Source organism: Wyeomyia smithii, chromosome 2 (genome assembly GCF_029784165.1).
Source record: "Wyeomyia smithii strain HCP4-BCI-WySm-NY-G18 chromosome 2, ASM2978416v1, whole genome shotgun sequence".
NCBI classification, from domain to species: domain Eukaryota; kingdom Metazoa; phylum Arthropoda; class Insecta; order Diptera; family Culicidae; genus Wyeomyia; species Wyeomyia smithii.
In genome coordinates, this window is record NC_073695.1 from 16,064,528 (window position 1) to 16,081,331 (window position 16,804).

General features: G+C 39.1%; 1 protein-coding gene and 1 long non-coding RNA gene across 2 annotated transcripts; one reads left to right on the forward strand and one right to left on the reverse strand.

Annotated features, from left to right (window-relative positions):
* Positions 1–1,446: 1,446 nt before the first annotated feature.
* On the reverse strand, positions 1,447–2,511 carry LOC129725846 (uncharacterized). Its single transcript, XM_055682161.1, has 3 exons — positions 2,376–2,511; positions 1,637–2,285; positions 1,447–1,577 (listed from the first exon to the last, which is right to left on the reverse strand). Exons 1-3 carry the CDS (start codon positions 2,457–2,459, stop codon positions 1,447–1,449), a joined length of 864 nt encoding a protein of 287 aa, XP_055538136.1. The 5' UTR covers positions 2,460–2,511.
* A 1,589-nt stretch (positions 2,512–4,100) lies between these two features.
* Positions 4,101–8,034, forward strand: LOC129725382 (uncharacterized). The gene is made up of 4 exons (XR_008728079.1): positions 4,101–4,205; positions 4,350–4,631; positions 4,698–4,796; positions 7,915–8,034. It is a non-coding gene; the product is annotated as an uncharacterized LOC129725382 (long non-coding RNA).
* Positions 8,035–16,804: the final 8,770 nt, after the last annotated feature.

Sequence of the window (16,804 nt, forward strand, 5' to 3'; positions counted from 1 at the left end):
TTCGGAGTTGATAGGTGCGCGACCTTCAGAGCGTTTCAGTTTATTTTTTATTTTTGATTAATGCTTTTATGGATACTATGAACAGTGTTTCTTATTCCTATTTTGCTCAACTCTTTCGTCCGCGTTCATTGTGATTTGAGAACCTTCAGCAGGAAAATAACCTAGGACAACAAAGCCGGTTGTCGATCAAATCTAAATTGAATGCGAATCTAGAAGTTGGAAAGCGTTGAACTTCGGTTTGGTTTTTTTGCCAAACTTTTATGTAGTTTTTGAAGTAGAATACTTCTCTCAGGAAGTTCGGCTACATAGGGATGTGAAATGAAAATCTAGAACCGAAAAAAGTGAAAAATATGTCCAATTTCAAATCCTAATAAATCGGTTAGTATCCGATGGATTTCCTTTGTTCTTGCAGCAATAGATTGGAAAATCTTCTAAGATTCTTCCCAAAATAAGATAATTGTAATTTTATTATTCACACTATTGTATTATTGAAAGTAGTCAAGCCTTGTCAAAACGAAAATTTCGACCTCTGATTGGTCGTTATATGATTGCTTCCCAAGCACGGTCGACAGAATCATATACATTGCAATTGAAAACATGCTATTTGGCCTATATAAGAGCCTGTTTCAGCCGAAGTTGCAACAATTTTGAATAGCTCATAATGTGGAGAGGACACTGGTTAAGTGCTCAGCTTTGGTTCGGTCACTATACCCGCTTATTTGTCGCAGATCTCGCCTCTCAAGAACAAACAAACTGGCAGTCTACAAACAAATAATTGCCCCCGCAGTCTTTTACGCGGCTCCGGTGTGGGAGTCATGTGCACAAACTCACAGGAACAAAATACAGATTGCGCAAAACCGAATCTTACGGATGATCCTCGATTGTCCCTATGACACCAGAATCTTAGACCTCCACCAAGAGGCAGCCACTCTAAAAGTAGATGCCAAAATCACAGAAAGTAAATCTAAATTTGTCCAAAAATGCCGGCAATCAGAATACGCTTTAGTAAGCGGTTTGTACATAGTAGGTTAAGTTAGTTCTAAGCTGTAAATAGTAGTTTTAAGTAGTTTCCCTTTCTTTTCTTTCAATCAACCCGAGCAGAAAGGAATAGGAAATGCATACCACATTATGTTATTCATTTTGAAATAGCAGAATGACTCAACTTGTACTGCATCAGGTCGAAATAAGTGCTAAAATAGCGAAATCAAAGACCAAAAAAATGTTTGTTCCAAAGCAACATCAGAGCATATCCAGGTATTGCGCTAGCTATTATTTTGCTATCAATAAACAATCCGAATAAGCTATTCGTGAGTTATTGTGCTAAAAGCAACTAAATACCTGATACAGGTTAAAATGTAAAAAAAACTAGCTATGTAATATTTCAGACATCTTTTATTTATCTTCTTCAAATAACAAGGGAAACGACAACGATTAACTCGATATTGATTAAAATGATTCTTTTCTAAGAGCGGGATTGTTCGCGACTGCTATGGCGATGTATTTCGGAACTTTTTGCGCCATCTTTTGAGCTGTACCTGGAGCATCTCTCAGCAACATCCTCCGTTCGAAAAGCCGATCTGAATAAAAAAAATGTTAGATTTTTTTTTGTTAATTGCTTAATAATTTTAAGAGTTACCTTTAATGTATTCAACTTTTTCTGGGTCAAGCTTCGCCGGAGAAACTGTTAACAAGGATTCCTGCTGATTTGGCAGCTTTCGCTTACCGCTAGGATTGTTCGACTTTCTTCCCGACACAGTTGCGTTGCCAATACCATTTGGCCACAGACGAAGCATTAATTCCTTCACAAACATATAGTCCGATTCGTTTGCAGCTTGCGAAACCTTCAACAGCCATGCCTTATCCGGGTATCCAGGCAGTTCTTTAAAAGAACCTTCTGTGGGGTTTTCCAGTAATGCCTCTTGCAACTTCATGTTGAGCTTTTGGAGTTTATCGTTTGCCTCTTCCAGTTTTGCGACTTTGCTGAGAAGTTCTGTAATTTTTGCATTTGCAGTGAACTCAACTGCAGTGTTATCTTCGAATGGTGTCTCGTTGTTATATATTTCAATTATCTGCGGTTGTTCTGCTTCAACAGCCGTGATTGTCTCTATTGTTTCCCCAAAATCAGACGGATATTGGTTCGAAACATTGCTAGGTCTTCGTTTTCGAAGGGCTGATTTTTTCGCTTGGCATTTTTCAGAAACTGGCATTTTCTTCATCGCATGGTCCTTTCCGTATATTTTACGTTCAGATGTCGGTTTTTTTGAAGTTTTTTTCACGTTGCTCACCTGAAAATACACGAGGATCAAAAATATTTGAGGTTATAACAGTTTTCTCTCCGTTTCCCAAAGGCTTTTTGTATTGTACCATATACTTACAGTTTGTTCCAAAAAAAGCATATTCGCTGCGTTCGCTTTTCTGCCAACGGTTTTTCGAGAGCCAACTTTTTTAAATTTAGCCATTTTACTAGACTTCGATTACGATTATTCGATTACTTGATTTCAACTACGCGTTCAACTAGCACGATTGAGAAGAAAACTATTCTGAACCAGAGATGCCAGACTGTTCTAAGTTGACTTGTCTTCAATAAAGATGCCAGATTATTTTTAAAGAAAGTTAATGAAAATTCAAAAAACTACCCGTCAGTCTACAATTCATTATAGTAGCCTTTCACTGTTAGAAGCATGATTGTCTTTTGCTTAAATTGTTCGCAAAATATATAGTCTGAAACCAACCTTAGAATATTCTTGAAACGAAGCATTTCCCAGCCAAATAGATCGAATTTTCAACCAGCACTGGACAGATATGCAAAGATTTTTACCAGTATCGCGAAATGTGCTCACATATATCATTTTTCAAGTATGATCATGTTCAAAAAAATAGATCAACAATTCGTGTCAAATCACAACGAAACCTAATGAATGTCAAACTGACCTATGGCACAGTTATGCGTCCACTGACATGTTTGTTCTGCTCTTCTTGAAACGGTGAAGAAGAACCAAACTGTAGTTTGAAAACATGTTAATGGTGTTTTTAAACTACACTTTGTTTCAAAGCAACAAAAAATACTAATAGTGCATTACGTCATATTAGAAATCTAAATTAAACATTTTATTTTTTTTCTAAACTGTGAACAATTTTGCCATCTTGGCATCGCTGTTTTCTTTTCATTCCTCTGATGCAGAGTTGCCATTCATACATAATCATCTATCAATGTGCACCAGGGATACCAGATATACAGATTGGTTTGCAAAAAGCAATTGTCTAGTGGTCGAGTGTAAATTTTTATTGATTTGCAGACATTTTCAGTTTTTTTTACAGGATCTACAGATTTTTCTTTGAGTCTTCTGATATATATATATATATATATATATATATATATATATATATATATATATATATATATATATATATATATATATATATATATATATATATATATATATATATATATATATATATATATATATATATATATATATATATATATATATATATATATATATATATATATACAGACATTCTCAAAATGTTCGCAGACTTTTCCTTGTCAACTGCAGTTTTTGCGCACTACGGAAAGATATCTCTCTGATTTAAACCAGATTTTTCCGGTTTCTCAAGCAATTGCAGGTAAATGGCAAATACTATAAAACCAGTGTATAACATCTGAGAGTATTTTTATTTCGCATCGTGTTGGGAAACATTTACAATAAACGACTGTAAATACATTAATCTCGAACTCGTTTGCGCGACGCTGCTACACCGTCACGGACTACACATGGCAGCTTGTAAACGAACAGGGAAACTAAAGTAACTTTGCTGTCGTTTTCGTACGGCATTTGACAGCACTTGTTTTTTTGTTGTTGTTTTGTTTCAAACTACACCCTGGTGTTTTTGGGTGAAGTCCGGAACAGAGAGAGAGAGTGTAGTTCCGGTGCAGTCCGGAAAATAAAAAAAAATCTACAGGCCAAAAGTGTAGTCCTCGTGTAGCTAAACCGCAAAAACGCATACGACATAAAAATTTGTGATAATTGACCTGGCAACTTTGCTGGTGCTTCTGTTACCATCGTTACCATCGGCATCCACCATTTTGGCTAGTTCGTTGTTGTTTCAAAGCTTTCTGTTTTATTTTCTGCATCATGAAACCACGTAGAAGGCGACATGACTATTTATCCAGTGAAATACAAGGAAGGCGATACGAAAAGAAGGTATTACATTTTTGAACTGGAGTCTACATACAGTGTGAAATTATTTGGACGTTGTAAATCTAAAATTTGTTTTGTCTAGTGATATGCAGTGCAAGCATTAAATCAATCGCGACGATCATAGTCTTAAAAAATCTATCTTTTCAGCCCAAGAAGACTGCAATTAAAAGGAATGAACAGATAGATACTGAACAATTTTTCAATGTAAAAAGAAAATTACGAACAGTTTCTGATTCGGGTAACTCGATTGTTGATGAAGCAGCAGCTCAGTTATCTAATTCTCGGTTTGTCGATGAAGATGAGCTTTCTGTCGAAGGAAGAATGAGCAATACAGTCAACGAATCCTCTCAGGAGCACTCGTATCATGGAGATAATAACGGGATCCCCGAAAATACAAATCTGTTGCGTTCTATCCAAGACGACAATGAGGTATCTTTGAATGAAATTAGCGGATGGTATGAGTTCTTAAAGGTTTGTTTTTCTTTCAAAATGCAGACTAGGCTGCTATATTGAACGAGAAAACTAGTTTATTTTTTGGTCACAGTTATAGTTTTTAACAGAAACTGCCGTCGCATAGCTGTTTTAAAATTATAGGTGAGTTATAATATAAAAGTAGAAAAAAAGATTATATAGGTTCGTTGTCATATACAGTACCTACATTCATTATTTTTATGGTAAACACACCATTGACTCTATAATAATTTCACACTGCATATAATAACGACAACAGTGACATTTCTAGTAATACTTTCACACTGACTTTCATCAACTATTTTTCTTTTTCATTTAAAGAAAATTGCGAAATAAAAATTCTAAGAACAGATAGATTCTTAGCTCGAAAATGCTTACAATGTACCAGGTAATGAATGATCTTATTTTCTGTTTTATTTTTTGTAGATATTTATTTTTATTTAGTAGATAATCAACACTTTCAGGCTCGTTCAAATCTGCTAGTGGTTGAAATTTTATTCATGATCCTGAATTATTACGTTCGGCACAATTTATCACAGGAAGCTTTAGAAGATCTTCTGAGACTATTCAATGTCATTGCAGGAGCGAAGACGTTTCCTGAAAACTTTACATCATTTGCATCAGAATTTCACAGTAACGCATACGATACAAAACGCATTTATTTTTGCACAACCTGCCAATACGATTTTGGAAATACCAAACCCGAGAAAAAAATCGAGTGTCCCATCTGTGTATCAAGAGAAAGAGATTTTTTTGTAATAATTCCAGTTGAACCCCACCTCCGTGACATGGTTCTCAAATATCAAACAGAAATTGAGCATTATGCTAAGTATATCAAAGATAACAATATTTGTGATATTAATCGAGGCCGGATTGCTCGTGAGTTGTTCTCAAAAAAACCTGGCAAGCATCTGACACTCAGTGTCAACACTGATGGTGCTGCATCTTGCAAAAGTACGATGAAAAAACCGCTTTATCCCATTTTTGTGACGTTGAACAACCTTCCTCCTATGCTTAGGTTCAGAAGACATAATTTGATAGTTGCTGGCCTTTGGCTATCTAAAGGGGAACCAAACCCAAATTTACTTTTTAAATATTTTTGTATAGAGTTAAGAGACCTTCAAGAAGGGACACTGATCGGCAGTGAACACTATACTGTTAGCTTACTTCAAAACTGCTTAGACTCTGTAGCAAGATGTAAGGTTTTATGCATGAAACAATACAATGGAGCTTACGGATGTACGATGTGTTTACATCCTGGAAAAACGATCGAGGCCGGAAGCGTGGGATCAAATATTTTAAAATAACAATATAGTTCACTCTCGAATTTCCCATATATTCCCGTGAAGACAGACAGGGAACACCCCCTCTTGTGGTTAAAAAGGTAACTAAACTCATTGCACAGTGGTACAGTAAGGCAATTTAGGCGGACATAGGCTTTTCGTTGCGATTTTGGTTTGCGGTTTAAAGCCATAGTTTTTGTAAAAAGTTGTTTCTTATACATAGTCCTCGATTCATGTGCGAATGAAAATTAGGGTGGTCCTAAATTCAACGAAATAAAACATTCTTTGGCAAACTTGTAGACCAACTTACTAAGTAACTTTGTAAAAAAACTTTTTTGTAGACATGAAATTTGGTTTCCAAAAACAGTCTTTTCGCTCTATTTTTTCAATTCAAATTCAAAAGCAATGTTTTCTTCGGTAACTTTAATCAAAAATACGCCAATTTTGACGAAAAAACATTGTCGATATATTATACAGATGAAGAGTTTTCACTATTTCTATTTTAAAAATAGGCCCTTTTGATATTTTGATGTCTCCGTTTAAGGCAAACATAAATAATATTTTTTGGTATCAGTTGATAGAACAAATATTGTATAAATATTGTGAAGAAATACCAAAGGTTGCTTAAAATTAGTTGATCTACAACTGTGCCGATGAATGTATACATTTATTTATGCAAATAAAAAGTTAGTTTTCTCATTTAGTCGATTTCAGGACCACCCTAATTTTCATTTGCACATAAAAAATAGACTAAATATAAGAAACAAGTTCTTAGAAAAAAATTTTACTCTAAAACCACAAAATCGCATCGAAAAACTCGTGTCCGCCTACATTGCCTTACTGTACCACTGTGCATTGTTGTTGAATTTCTGTGAGCGTGTGACATTCTCACACACGAAACTGAATTTACTCAATTTTAGATTTAGTTGACTCAATTTCATACTTTCACAGAAAAAAATATGTTGCATCTATCTGGAGAGGAAATATTTGGAATCTTAGATGAATCGGTTTTTGTTGCTATTCCTGGATTTGACATAATTTCATGTTTTCCACCGGACTACATGCACTCAGTACTTCTAGGAGTCATGAAACAGTTGTGGTTAACTTTGACTAAGAGCGAAAACCACAGTGCACCGTTTTATGTTGGACGTCGGCTACCAGAGATCGAGAGTACAATGTTATCATTCCGACTCCCTAGCTCGATTCCAAGATATCCAAGAACATTGGATGAATCCAAGAAAGTCAAGGCTAATGAGTGGGAGGCAATACTCCTACACTACATATACCCATCACTTAATGGGATATTACCCAAGGAATACATAGATCATCTGATGATTCTTTCATCGACAATTTTTCTGCTATTGAGCTCGAATATATCAGAAAAAACAATAGACACTTGCGAGAAACAGCTTAAACAATTTACACGGAAATTTGAGAAAATTTATGGTCTAGGCAAAATGACATATAACGTTCATTTATTGTTACATTTGACGGAAACTGTTCGAAATCTGGGCGCTTTATACAATTCTTCATTGTATCCTTATGAAGCGGGTAACTATATGTTTCATCATGTATTCTCATGCTCCATTGTTGATATATTTGATATAATCGATAGAAGGGCAGTTCCAATTTAATTAATCGTTTTGGTTTTAGAAACGTATGTTTCTAGACTATCAGACAAATATGCTGTTTGTGGGATAGTATATATTTTGTTGTAGATTGCAATGTGTAAAAACTAAACGCTAGTGCATGCTTTCGAAAATTCAAGCCATTAAGAGTATCGAACCCACATCTGTCAATTACCATCAGTCAAGTATACCATTCTCATATATTAGCTAACATTGTACAAAGCATACACTACCATATTCCATTTTCTTTTCAACCGCCAACAAAACGTGTTCTGCCCTGATAAAAAATATACGGAAAATAATCAAAGATATTTTAAACTTTAATTTTAGGTAATGGAATGCTTCTTTAATTTTGCACTGGCAATAATAAACCCATTCTTCAAGTCGAGAAGAAATATTATCTGAATAAACTTTGTCATTTTAAAGATGCCCCTGAGGATTCTGTCATCAGGTGTTGGATTCGGTCTACCTGGTCTAAAAAATATCCTTCAATTCAATATGATTCTCAGAGTTTGTTTACTCCTAGTGAAAATACGATATTTGAAGATGGTGTTCCACAACAGTCATTTAGCTGTCATTCTAAACTTTACATTCATGGAATCAATTTATGCACAGCCACTGCTTGTAAAGACTACAAATACGATAATTCGTGGTTTTGGGATAACGGATCTTTTTTCAATATTCAAGCTATTTTATGTGATATTAATAATTTAACATAAATCGTAGGTCAGAAACTACTAACTGTTAAATTGTTTGATAATTTGTACACATACACATTTACAGATGAACTTAGACTCATTCTACTTCAAAAGAAAGCTCTATCATTCCTCTTGAAAACGATGTGTTGGTTGCAGGAGATTCAATGACAAATTCAAGAGAAATAAATCAATAAAAAGGTCAAGAATTGCTCAAAAACCAATTTTTGTAAAAACCGTTTAACCGATTTGTGCCCGAGGGGTCCATCAATATGAACTAATCAAAGTGGTTTTCTCATTTTTTCGCTACTTTCAATCATTTAGACATAAAAATATCCTTTTTGAAAGACCTCATGCCATGTGGGACGGTTTCAGCGAGAATTGCTCACGGTGGTTTTTGGGTACAAGGTGGGGTTTTATGACATTACTGTGTCATCTGAGACTTTGCTTTATCTCAGTGGCGTAGTAAAGTGGAAGTAAAGGAGGGGAGTATGAGGTATGCCATCATTTATCGATTATTAATTTGATTATTGAATTCGGTGCATAGAGATCTTAAGGCAACAGATTTTGTCTATCTCACAAGCGTGGGCAGGAAGGGGGGGCAGCAAGGGTGCATTTGTTCTCCAAAATACCAAACTCGACTATTATGCCAATTTGTAAATGTTGATACTTAAATTCGAGGTATATTCCCCTTGCAATTAATTTGTCTAAAAACAGTAGATTATATTTTTAGGTAATGGCTTTATTTTAACTTTATTTCGGTACAACTAGTCAAGTTTTGCAACCGCAAAACTGAGTTGAAAAGGATTTATCTTTCTATCGTTTATTGTTAATGTGTTTGTTGAGTTTAATTTGGTTGAGCGATGTCCCACTATTAAACATTTTTTTTGACATGGAAAAATTACATCCTTTTTAAAGCTCAGGCTTGTTTTTTTGGCGATGCAAATTGCTTATAAGTACACAGTAAGAAATCTGAGAGACTAAAACCAGTTACTGGTACAGTGTGTATGAATTTCGTTAGAATATCGGTCATTTTAACATAAAATGGGCATAACTCAAAAATGCTGCCAACGATTTTTTTTTTTAATTTAGCCAGAAATGAAGAACATCATAACGAAATAACTGGCAGTTACCGTTTTGATGGTATTTTTTTGTTTGATAATAACGGTCTGTGGAAGCCCCGTGCAACGAACAGTTCTCAACGAATTTTAGCACAATTCGAACATCCGTTTAAATTTTCCATTTAGTAGCTTTGAAGTTTTGCATGATGTAAATTTCGAAAATCGTTCAAAATACCGTTCTATTTCGAGAAACTGTTCAAGAAAGGTGTGTACCAAAATTACGTGTAGAATAAAACCGTGCCTATTGTTTGCCCGGGGGATTGCGTCCTGTTGAAAAAAGCTTGTGAAGAAAAACCGTGTTTTTTCGAGAAACCGTGCAAAAAGCCTTTCTTTCAATAAGACTTGCCTTCTTATTTCTACCAAACCGAATTCGATTAAATACAAAAGATTAACTTCATCAACGCCTTCCATAAGTGGAAAAAGTGTTGCGAAAATGCACTGTATTCGTAACAACTTGTTACAATCATGAGCTTGGGATTATTGTATGCTATTCTGCTGTTCATAAGTGGTAGGTTTTTCGCTCCAATAAGCTTTCAGAACACTTTTCAGACCGCTTCTCTCAACTCAGCGAATTCGTCTTCATCGTTTGCCCGCATAATTCATGGTTCAAATGCATCGATAAAAAAATTTTCATTCATGGTGTCGCTGAGGAAAAATAATAAACATATTTGTGGTGGCACCATTCGGCCGAGGAACAGGATTACGAAGGCCACTCATTGTGTAAGCAATTTCACCGCACCGCAAAACGTTTCCATGATTTCCGTTCAGGTGGGAAGCAAAATCCGATCTAATCACGTTGACTCACCGGTCTATGAAGCCCAAGAAATTATTCCGCATGAACAATACTCCGCTGATAACGATTGGATCAACGGTATTGCTGTCTTTAAGTTGAAAGAACCATTAACATACTCGGAAAAGGTTCAACCGGCTACAATGCCTCCGGCTTGTTATGAAATTCCGGGACCGGATCGGGCGGTGACAGTGCTAGGCTGGGGAGTAACAGAATATGGTAGACTTTTTGATACCCTGCAGAAATTGAAATATTCCTTCGTTTCGTTTCCCGAACGCTTCAGGCAACTGAAAAGGTCAATCTATCGATCCCAAATGTGTAGCGCCAGACCCAGTTGCAATTAAGCTGAGTGTGATGTAAGGTTAGTGGTTCTTGTCTAGAGAAAATGGTTCAGGTAGTCTTGTCTTCGCAGGGTGACCCACTGATGTACCAAGGAATGTAGCTGGGAATTGTCTCGTGGAGTGTCAAACCCTGCGCAGAATCCCGAAGTGTTCACTCAAGTTTCGTATTTGCTAAAATTCCTCTACACGCATAATGACGCCGTGATTGACGATGCGTCATTTCCTCCGTGTGGGACAGAGAGCATTGAAATCTACTAATTTTGTTTCACAAATAACATACTAAGAAAATAATTCGGATTGAAGGACAGTAACAGTAATGTCCATTTTTTCATCAGAAAAAATACTGCCAACAAACAAGAAAATTCATTCCGCGTCGAACACTCGACAGAAACGGACGTGCAAAGTGGTCGTTCTATTACAATCCGGTCCGTGTGTACGAATAGCCAAACAAAAGAGTGTATTATTCTTTCGAGTTAAAGGCCATCAGTTGACAGTCGAGTCCGTGTCGCTGTGCTGAGTGATCTCACACCCGGCTCATTGCTGGTGGCTGTATTGGTGCTGCTGTACTGGTGCTGCTGGCTGCTTTGGGTGCAGCTTCGAACGATCGGACAACCACTGCTGGAAGGAAGAAGTAAATAGGTACGTGTTCTTGTCGGCGCTAGTGCGCTACATTTAGCGCGATGGATATAGATCCCTCGCCTCCCGTGCCACCATCCCCGAACCCCCTTGACCCTGACCCTTCTGTTACCCCCTCCCCTGTTCATTCTCCAGTCCCCCCTTGCCCCAGGCTTTACCCGGACGGATCTCAACAGGGCAGCTATACTGTTTATTTTCGTCCAAAGGCAGGAGTGAATTCAAAGCGATTAAACATACTGCAAATTTCTAAAGACCTGACGAAGGGGTACAAGGCCGTGACCGAAATTTCCAAGGTCCGACCTAACAAGCTCCGTGTCGTGGTCAGTGATCTGGCACAGGCCAATGCTATCGCTTGCTCTGAGCTCTTCACACGCGAGTATCGTGTTTACATACCCGCACGAGACGTGGAGATCGACGGTGTCGTAACCGATTCGAGTCTGTCTGTCGAGTGTATCCTCAAAAGCGCAACCGGTTGCTTCAAAAATACCGAAACACAGGCGAAGATTTTGGATTGTAAGCTATTGCGGTCCATGTCTCTCGTCGGCGGTAAAAAAGTTTACACTCCGTCAGACTCGTTTCGCGTTACGTTTGCCGGATCTGCACTCCCTAGCCACGTCTCGATCGACCGGGTTCGTCTGCCTGTGCGATTGTATGTACCCCGTGTTATGAATTGCACCAATTGCAAGCAGTTAGGCCACACAGCCGCCTACTGCTGCAATAAGGCACGATGTAGCAAGTGTGGGGAGACTCATGCGGAAGATTCTTGCAGTGTTAATGCTGAAAAATGTATTCACTGTGGGGAAAACCAGCATGAGCTCTCCACATGCCCGTTGTACATGCAGCGCAGAGATAAAATCAAGCGGTCACTTAAGGAGCGTTCAAAGCGTTCTTACGCTGAGATGCTGAAGAAGACCGTGACCACTTCTACCATAACATCGAACCCCTTTGATCTGTTGTCCTCTGATGAAACCGATTCTGACGATTCATCAGCGGGAACATCTTATGCCAATCCTGGGGAGTCTAGGAAGAGGAAAAATGTTTCTTCTCCTGAACTTCCCCGTAAAGGTCCTAAGATTTCCCAAAGTGTAATGAAAAGTACGAACAAACCAAACAGTGCTGCGGAAAAACCGAAGCAAACTCCTCCTGGGCTTGCAAATTTAAAGTCCCAGAAGGAGTTCCCAGCACTGCCAGGAACATCTAAAACCCCAGTTGTTCCTTTTGCACATCCACTTGATGAAACAAACTCTGGATTAGTGAAATTTTCTGACATTGTGGACTGGATTTTTGAAAATTTCAATGTACGCGATCCAATTAAAATTTTTCTTACAGCATTCTTCCCAACAGTTAGATCATTTTTGAAGCAGTTGACTGCCCAATGGCCCCTCCTTGCAGCGATTGTATCCTTCGATGCCTAATTCAACTGCGTATATGAAGGATTCTATCTCTGTCTTACAGTGGAATTGTAGAAGTATTTTACCAAAAATTGATTCGTTTAAAGTTTTGATAAATTAAAACAAATGCGATGCATTTTCCCTTTGTGAAACTTGGCTTACTTCAAATATTGATCTCAACTTCCATGATTTTAATATTATTCGCCTTGATCGAGACACCCCATATGGAGGAGTACTTTTAGGGATTAAAAAGTGCTATTCTTTCTATCGTATTAACCTCCCCTCGATTCCAGGCATCGAAGTTGTCGCATGTCAAATGACAATACAAGGTAAAGAGCTTTGTATTGCCTCAATATATATTCCTCCCAGAGCACAGGTTGGGCAACGGCTGCTCTTTGATTTAATAGAACTTCTTCCCTCGCCACGTTTGATTTTGGGAGACTTTGGGACAACTCTCATGGCGTGACTTGGGGTTCCCCTTACAATGATAACCGCTCCTCTTTAATCTATAACCTTTGCGATGACTTCGACATGACTATTTTGAACAACGGTGAAGTGACACGTATCCCGAAACCTCCAGCGCGCCCAAGCGCTTTGGATCTATCCTTATGTTCGACGTCGCTACGGTTGGATTGCACATGGAAGGTAATCCTCGAAGCTCACGGTAGCGACCATCTGCCTATTCTTATTTCAATTACAAACGGGTCAACTCGCATGCAACCAATTGACATTCCGTATGACCTCACACGGAATGTCGATTGGAAGTTATACGAGGAAATGATTTCAAAAGCGGTCGAGTCGATTCAACATCACCCACCACTTGAAGAATACAACCTCCTCGCGGGCTTAACCCTCGACGCCGCGTTGCAAGCCCAAACGAAGAAATATCCCGGCGTAACGATCAAAGAGCGGCCTCCAACTCCGTGGTGGGACAAAGAGTGCTCAGATGTCTACACGCAAAGATCCGACGCGTTTTTGGCCTTCCAGAAGGGAGGTATACCTGGCGACTATATACGGTATTCGGAGCTTAATACCAAGCTTAAAAGCTTGGCTAGAGCAAAGAAACGCGGATATTGGCGTCGGTTCGTGAACGAGACGTCGAGGGAGACATCGATGAGCACTCTTTGGAACACAGCCCGAAGAATGCGGAATCGCGTAACGGTCAACGAAAGCGAGGAGTCTTCAAGTCGGTGGATATTTGATTTTGCCAGGAAAGTATGTCCGGACTCTGTTCCTGAGCAAAACATTGTTCGCGATGCGTCTCCGGGCCACGACGCGATAGAATCACCTTTTACGATAGCAGAATTTTCAGTTGCCCTCCTGTCCTGTAACAATAACGCGCCTGGGTTAGATAGAATCAAATTCAGCTTGTTGAAGAATCTACCCGGCAATGCCAAGAGACGCTTGTTGAACTTGTTCAATAAGTTCCTGGAGCAAAACATTGTACCGCAGGATTGGAGGCAAGTGAAGGTGATCGCCACCCAAAAACCAGGAAAACCAGCTTCTGATCACAACTCTTATAGGCCGATTGCAATGCTATCCTGTATCAGGAAATTGATGGAAAAAATGATCCTCCGTCGTTTAGACCACTGGGTCGAATCAAATGGTCTACTATCAGATACTCAATTTGGCTTCCGCCGTGCCAAAGGGACGAATGATTGTCTTGCGTTGCTTTCAACAGATATTCAGCTGGCGTATGCTCGCAAAGAACAAATGGCGTCTGCCTTCTTGGACATTAAGGGGGCTTTTGATTCCGTTTCTATTGACATTCTTTCGGGTAAACTTCACCGACAAGGATTTTCTCCAATTTTGAACAATTTTTTGCACAATTTGTTGTCCGAAAAGCACATGCATTTTACGCACGGCGATTTGGCAACTTTTCGCATTAGCTACATGGGTCTTCCCCAGGGCTCATGTTTAAGCCCCCTTCTTTACAACTTTTATGTAAATGACATCGACGAATGTCTGGCAAATTCATGCACGATAAGACAACTTGCAGACGACAGTGTAATCTCTGTTACAGGAGCCAAAGCTGCCGATTTGCAAGGACCATTGCAAGATACCTTGGACAATTTGTCTGCTTGGGCTTTACAGCTAGGTATCGAATTCTCTCCGGAGAAGACTGAGATAGTAGTTTTTTCTAGGAAGCATGAACCTGCTCAGCTTCAAACACAATTAATGGGTAAAACGATTTCTCAGGTTCTGGTACACAAATATCTTGGTGTCTGGTTCGACTCTAAAGGCACCAGGGGTTGTCACGTGAGGTATCTGATGAAAAAATGTCAACAAAGCGTGAATTTTCTTCGTACAATAACCGGACAATGGTGGGGAGCCCACCCAGGAGACCTTATAAGGCTTTACCAAACAACGATACTGTCTGTTATTGAGTACGGGTGTTTCTGCTTCCGCTCCGCAGCAAACACACATTTGATCAAACTGGAGCGAATACAATATCGTTGTTTGCGTATCGCCTTGGGTTGCATGCAATCGACCCATACGATGAGTTTGGAGATCTTAGCTGGAGTACTACCATTGAAAAACCGCTTCTGGAGCCTGTCTTCTCGTATTCTAATCAAATGTGAGGTCTTGAACCGTCCCGTGATTGAAAATTTTGAAAGGTTAATCGAACTTAATTCTCAAACCCGTTTTATGACATTGTATTTCAATCACATGTCCCAAAATATTAACCCTTCTTCGAATATTCCAAATCGTGTCGACTTATCAAATACTTCTGATTCTACTGTGTTTTTCGATACATCCGTGGAATCCCGGATCATTTACGCGTGCAGCAGATCCCCAAAATTTTTTCCAATAAATATCGAAACATCAACTGCGACAATATGTACTACACTGACGGATCACTTCTTGATGGGTCCACTGGCTTCGGTATCTTCAATAAAAATTTAACCCATAAGCTCGATAATCCTGCTTCTGTTTACGTCGCAGAATTAGCTGCAATTCAGTACACCCTAGGGATTATCGAAAAAATGCCCACGGACCATTATTTCATCTTTACGGACAGTCTCAGTTCCATTGAGGCTCTCCGATCGATGAAAGATGTTAAGCACTCTCCGTATTTCCTGGGGAAAATACGGGAACATCTGAGTGCTTTATCCGAAAAATCGTATCAGATTACCTTAGCGTGGGTCCCTTCTCACTGCTCAATACCGGGCAATGAGAAAGCGGACTCTTTGGCTAAGGTGGGCGCAACAAACGGTGATATTTATGAAAGACCAATTGCCTTTAATGAATTTTTCGCATTTGTACGTCAGAATACGATCATCAGTTGGCAAAATTCTTGGACCAAGGGGGAACTGGGAAGGTGGTTACATTCCATAATCCCCAAGGTGTCGACGAACCCGTGGTTCAAGGGGTTGGATGTAGGTCGGGATTCCATTTGCGTGATGTCCCGGCTTATGTCCAATCACTATAGATTTGACGCGCATCCCCGTCGTGTTGGGCTCGGGGAGAGTGGTATGTGTGCCTGTGGTGAAGGTTATCACGACATAGAGCACGTTGTTTGGTCATGCCCTGTACACCGTGACGCCAGGTCTAGATTAATAGCTTCCCTGCAGGCCGAAGGTAGGCAGCCGGCTGTTCCTGTTCGTGATGTCTTGGCGAGCCGTGACCTATCCTACATGTCTCTTATATACGTTTTCCTGAAATCCATCCACGCCCCAGTTTAGTCCTACCCCCTTCCGCCTGCATCCAGCCTAACGACAAGAACACGTTAAGACCCCGGATCCTGAAACAGCAATCAGACCCGCACGATACTCTCAAGGCCCGATGGAAACAACCCAATATGCCAGTCCGTAATATCTTGGCCCAGCAGCGGAACAAATTTAATATGCTGCTTACCCATGGCAATGAAAACCATCAAACAGCAAACCTGTGCTTTTAATGCAAAATATTCTAGCTTTAAGCTAGATTTAGTTTCAGCTCGTAGTCGGCAGCGAGGATAAAAAATTTGCTTTTAGTTATTAAAATACTTTAGAAAGTAAGCTACCAGATATAATTGGCGCCGTTAAACATTGAATTGTATTTGTGCCGTGTCAAATAAACTATAGATGAAGAAAAAAAAAACAAGAAAATTGAGTATCACTTTAACCATGAAAAACTAGTATTTTCAGAACCGGTAATGAATGGCTATTTCGGGCCCTGTCTATGACGTACGAAACTGAAAGTTCAAAACCCGACGAGCGCTGTATTACACCTTCGATGCATAGCGCCTCGATCATAAAACACA

Bases quoted from the DNA above. Each gene is read 5' to 3' on its own strand.
- LOC129725846 (XM_055682161.1), bottom strand. From the start codon at position 2,459: ATGGCTAAATTTAAAAAAGTTGGCTCTCGAAAAACCGTTGGCAGAAAA. The intron at 2,286-2,375 runs GTAAGTATATGG...GTGTATTTTCAG, and splicing joins TGCTTTTTTTGGAACAAACT to GTGAGCAACGTGAAAAAAAC. The intron at 1,578-1,636 runs GTAACTCTTAAA...TTTTTTATTCAG, and splicing joins AAAAGTTGAATACATTAAAG to ATCGGCTTTTCGAACGGAGG.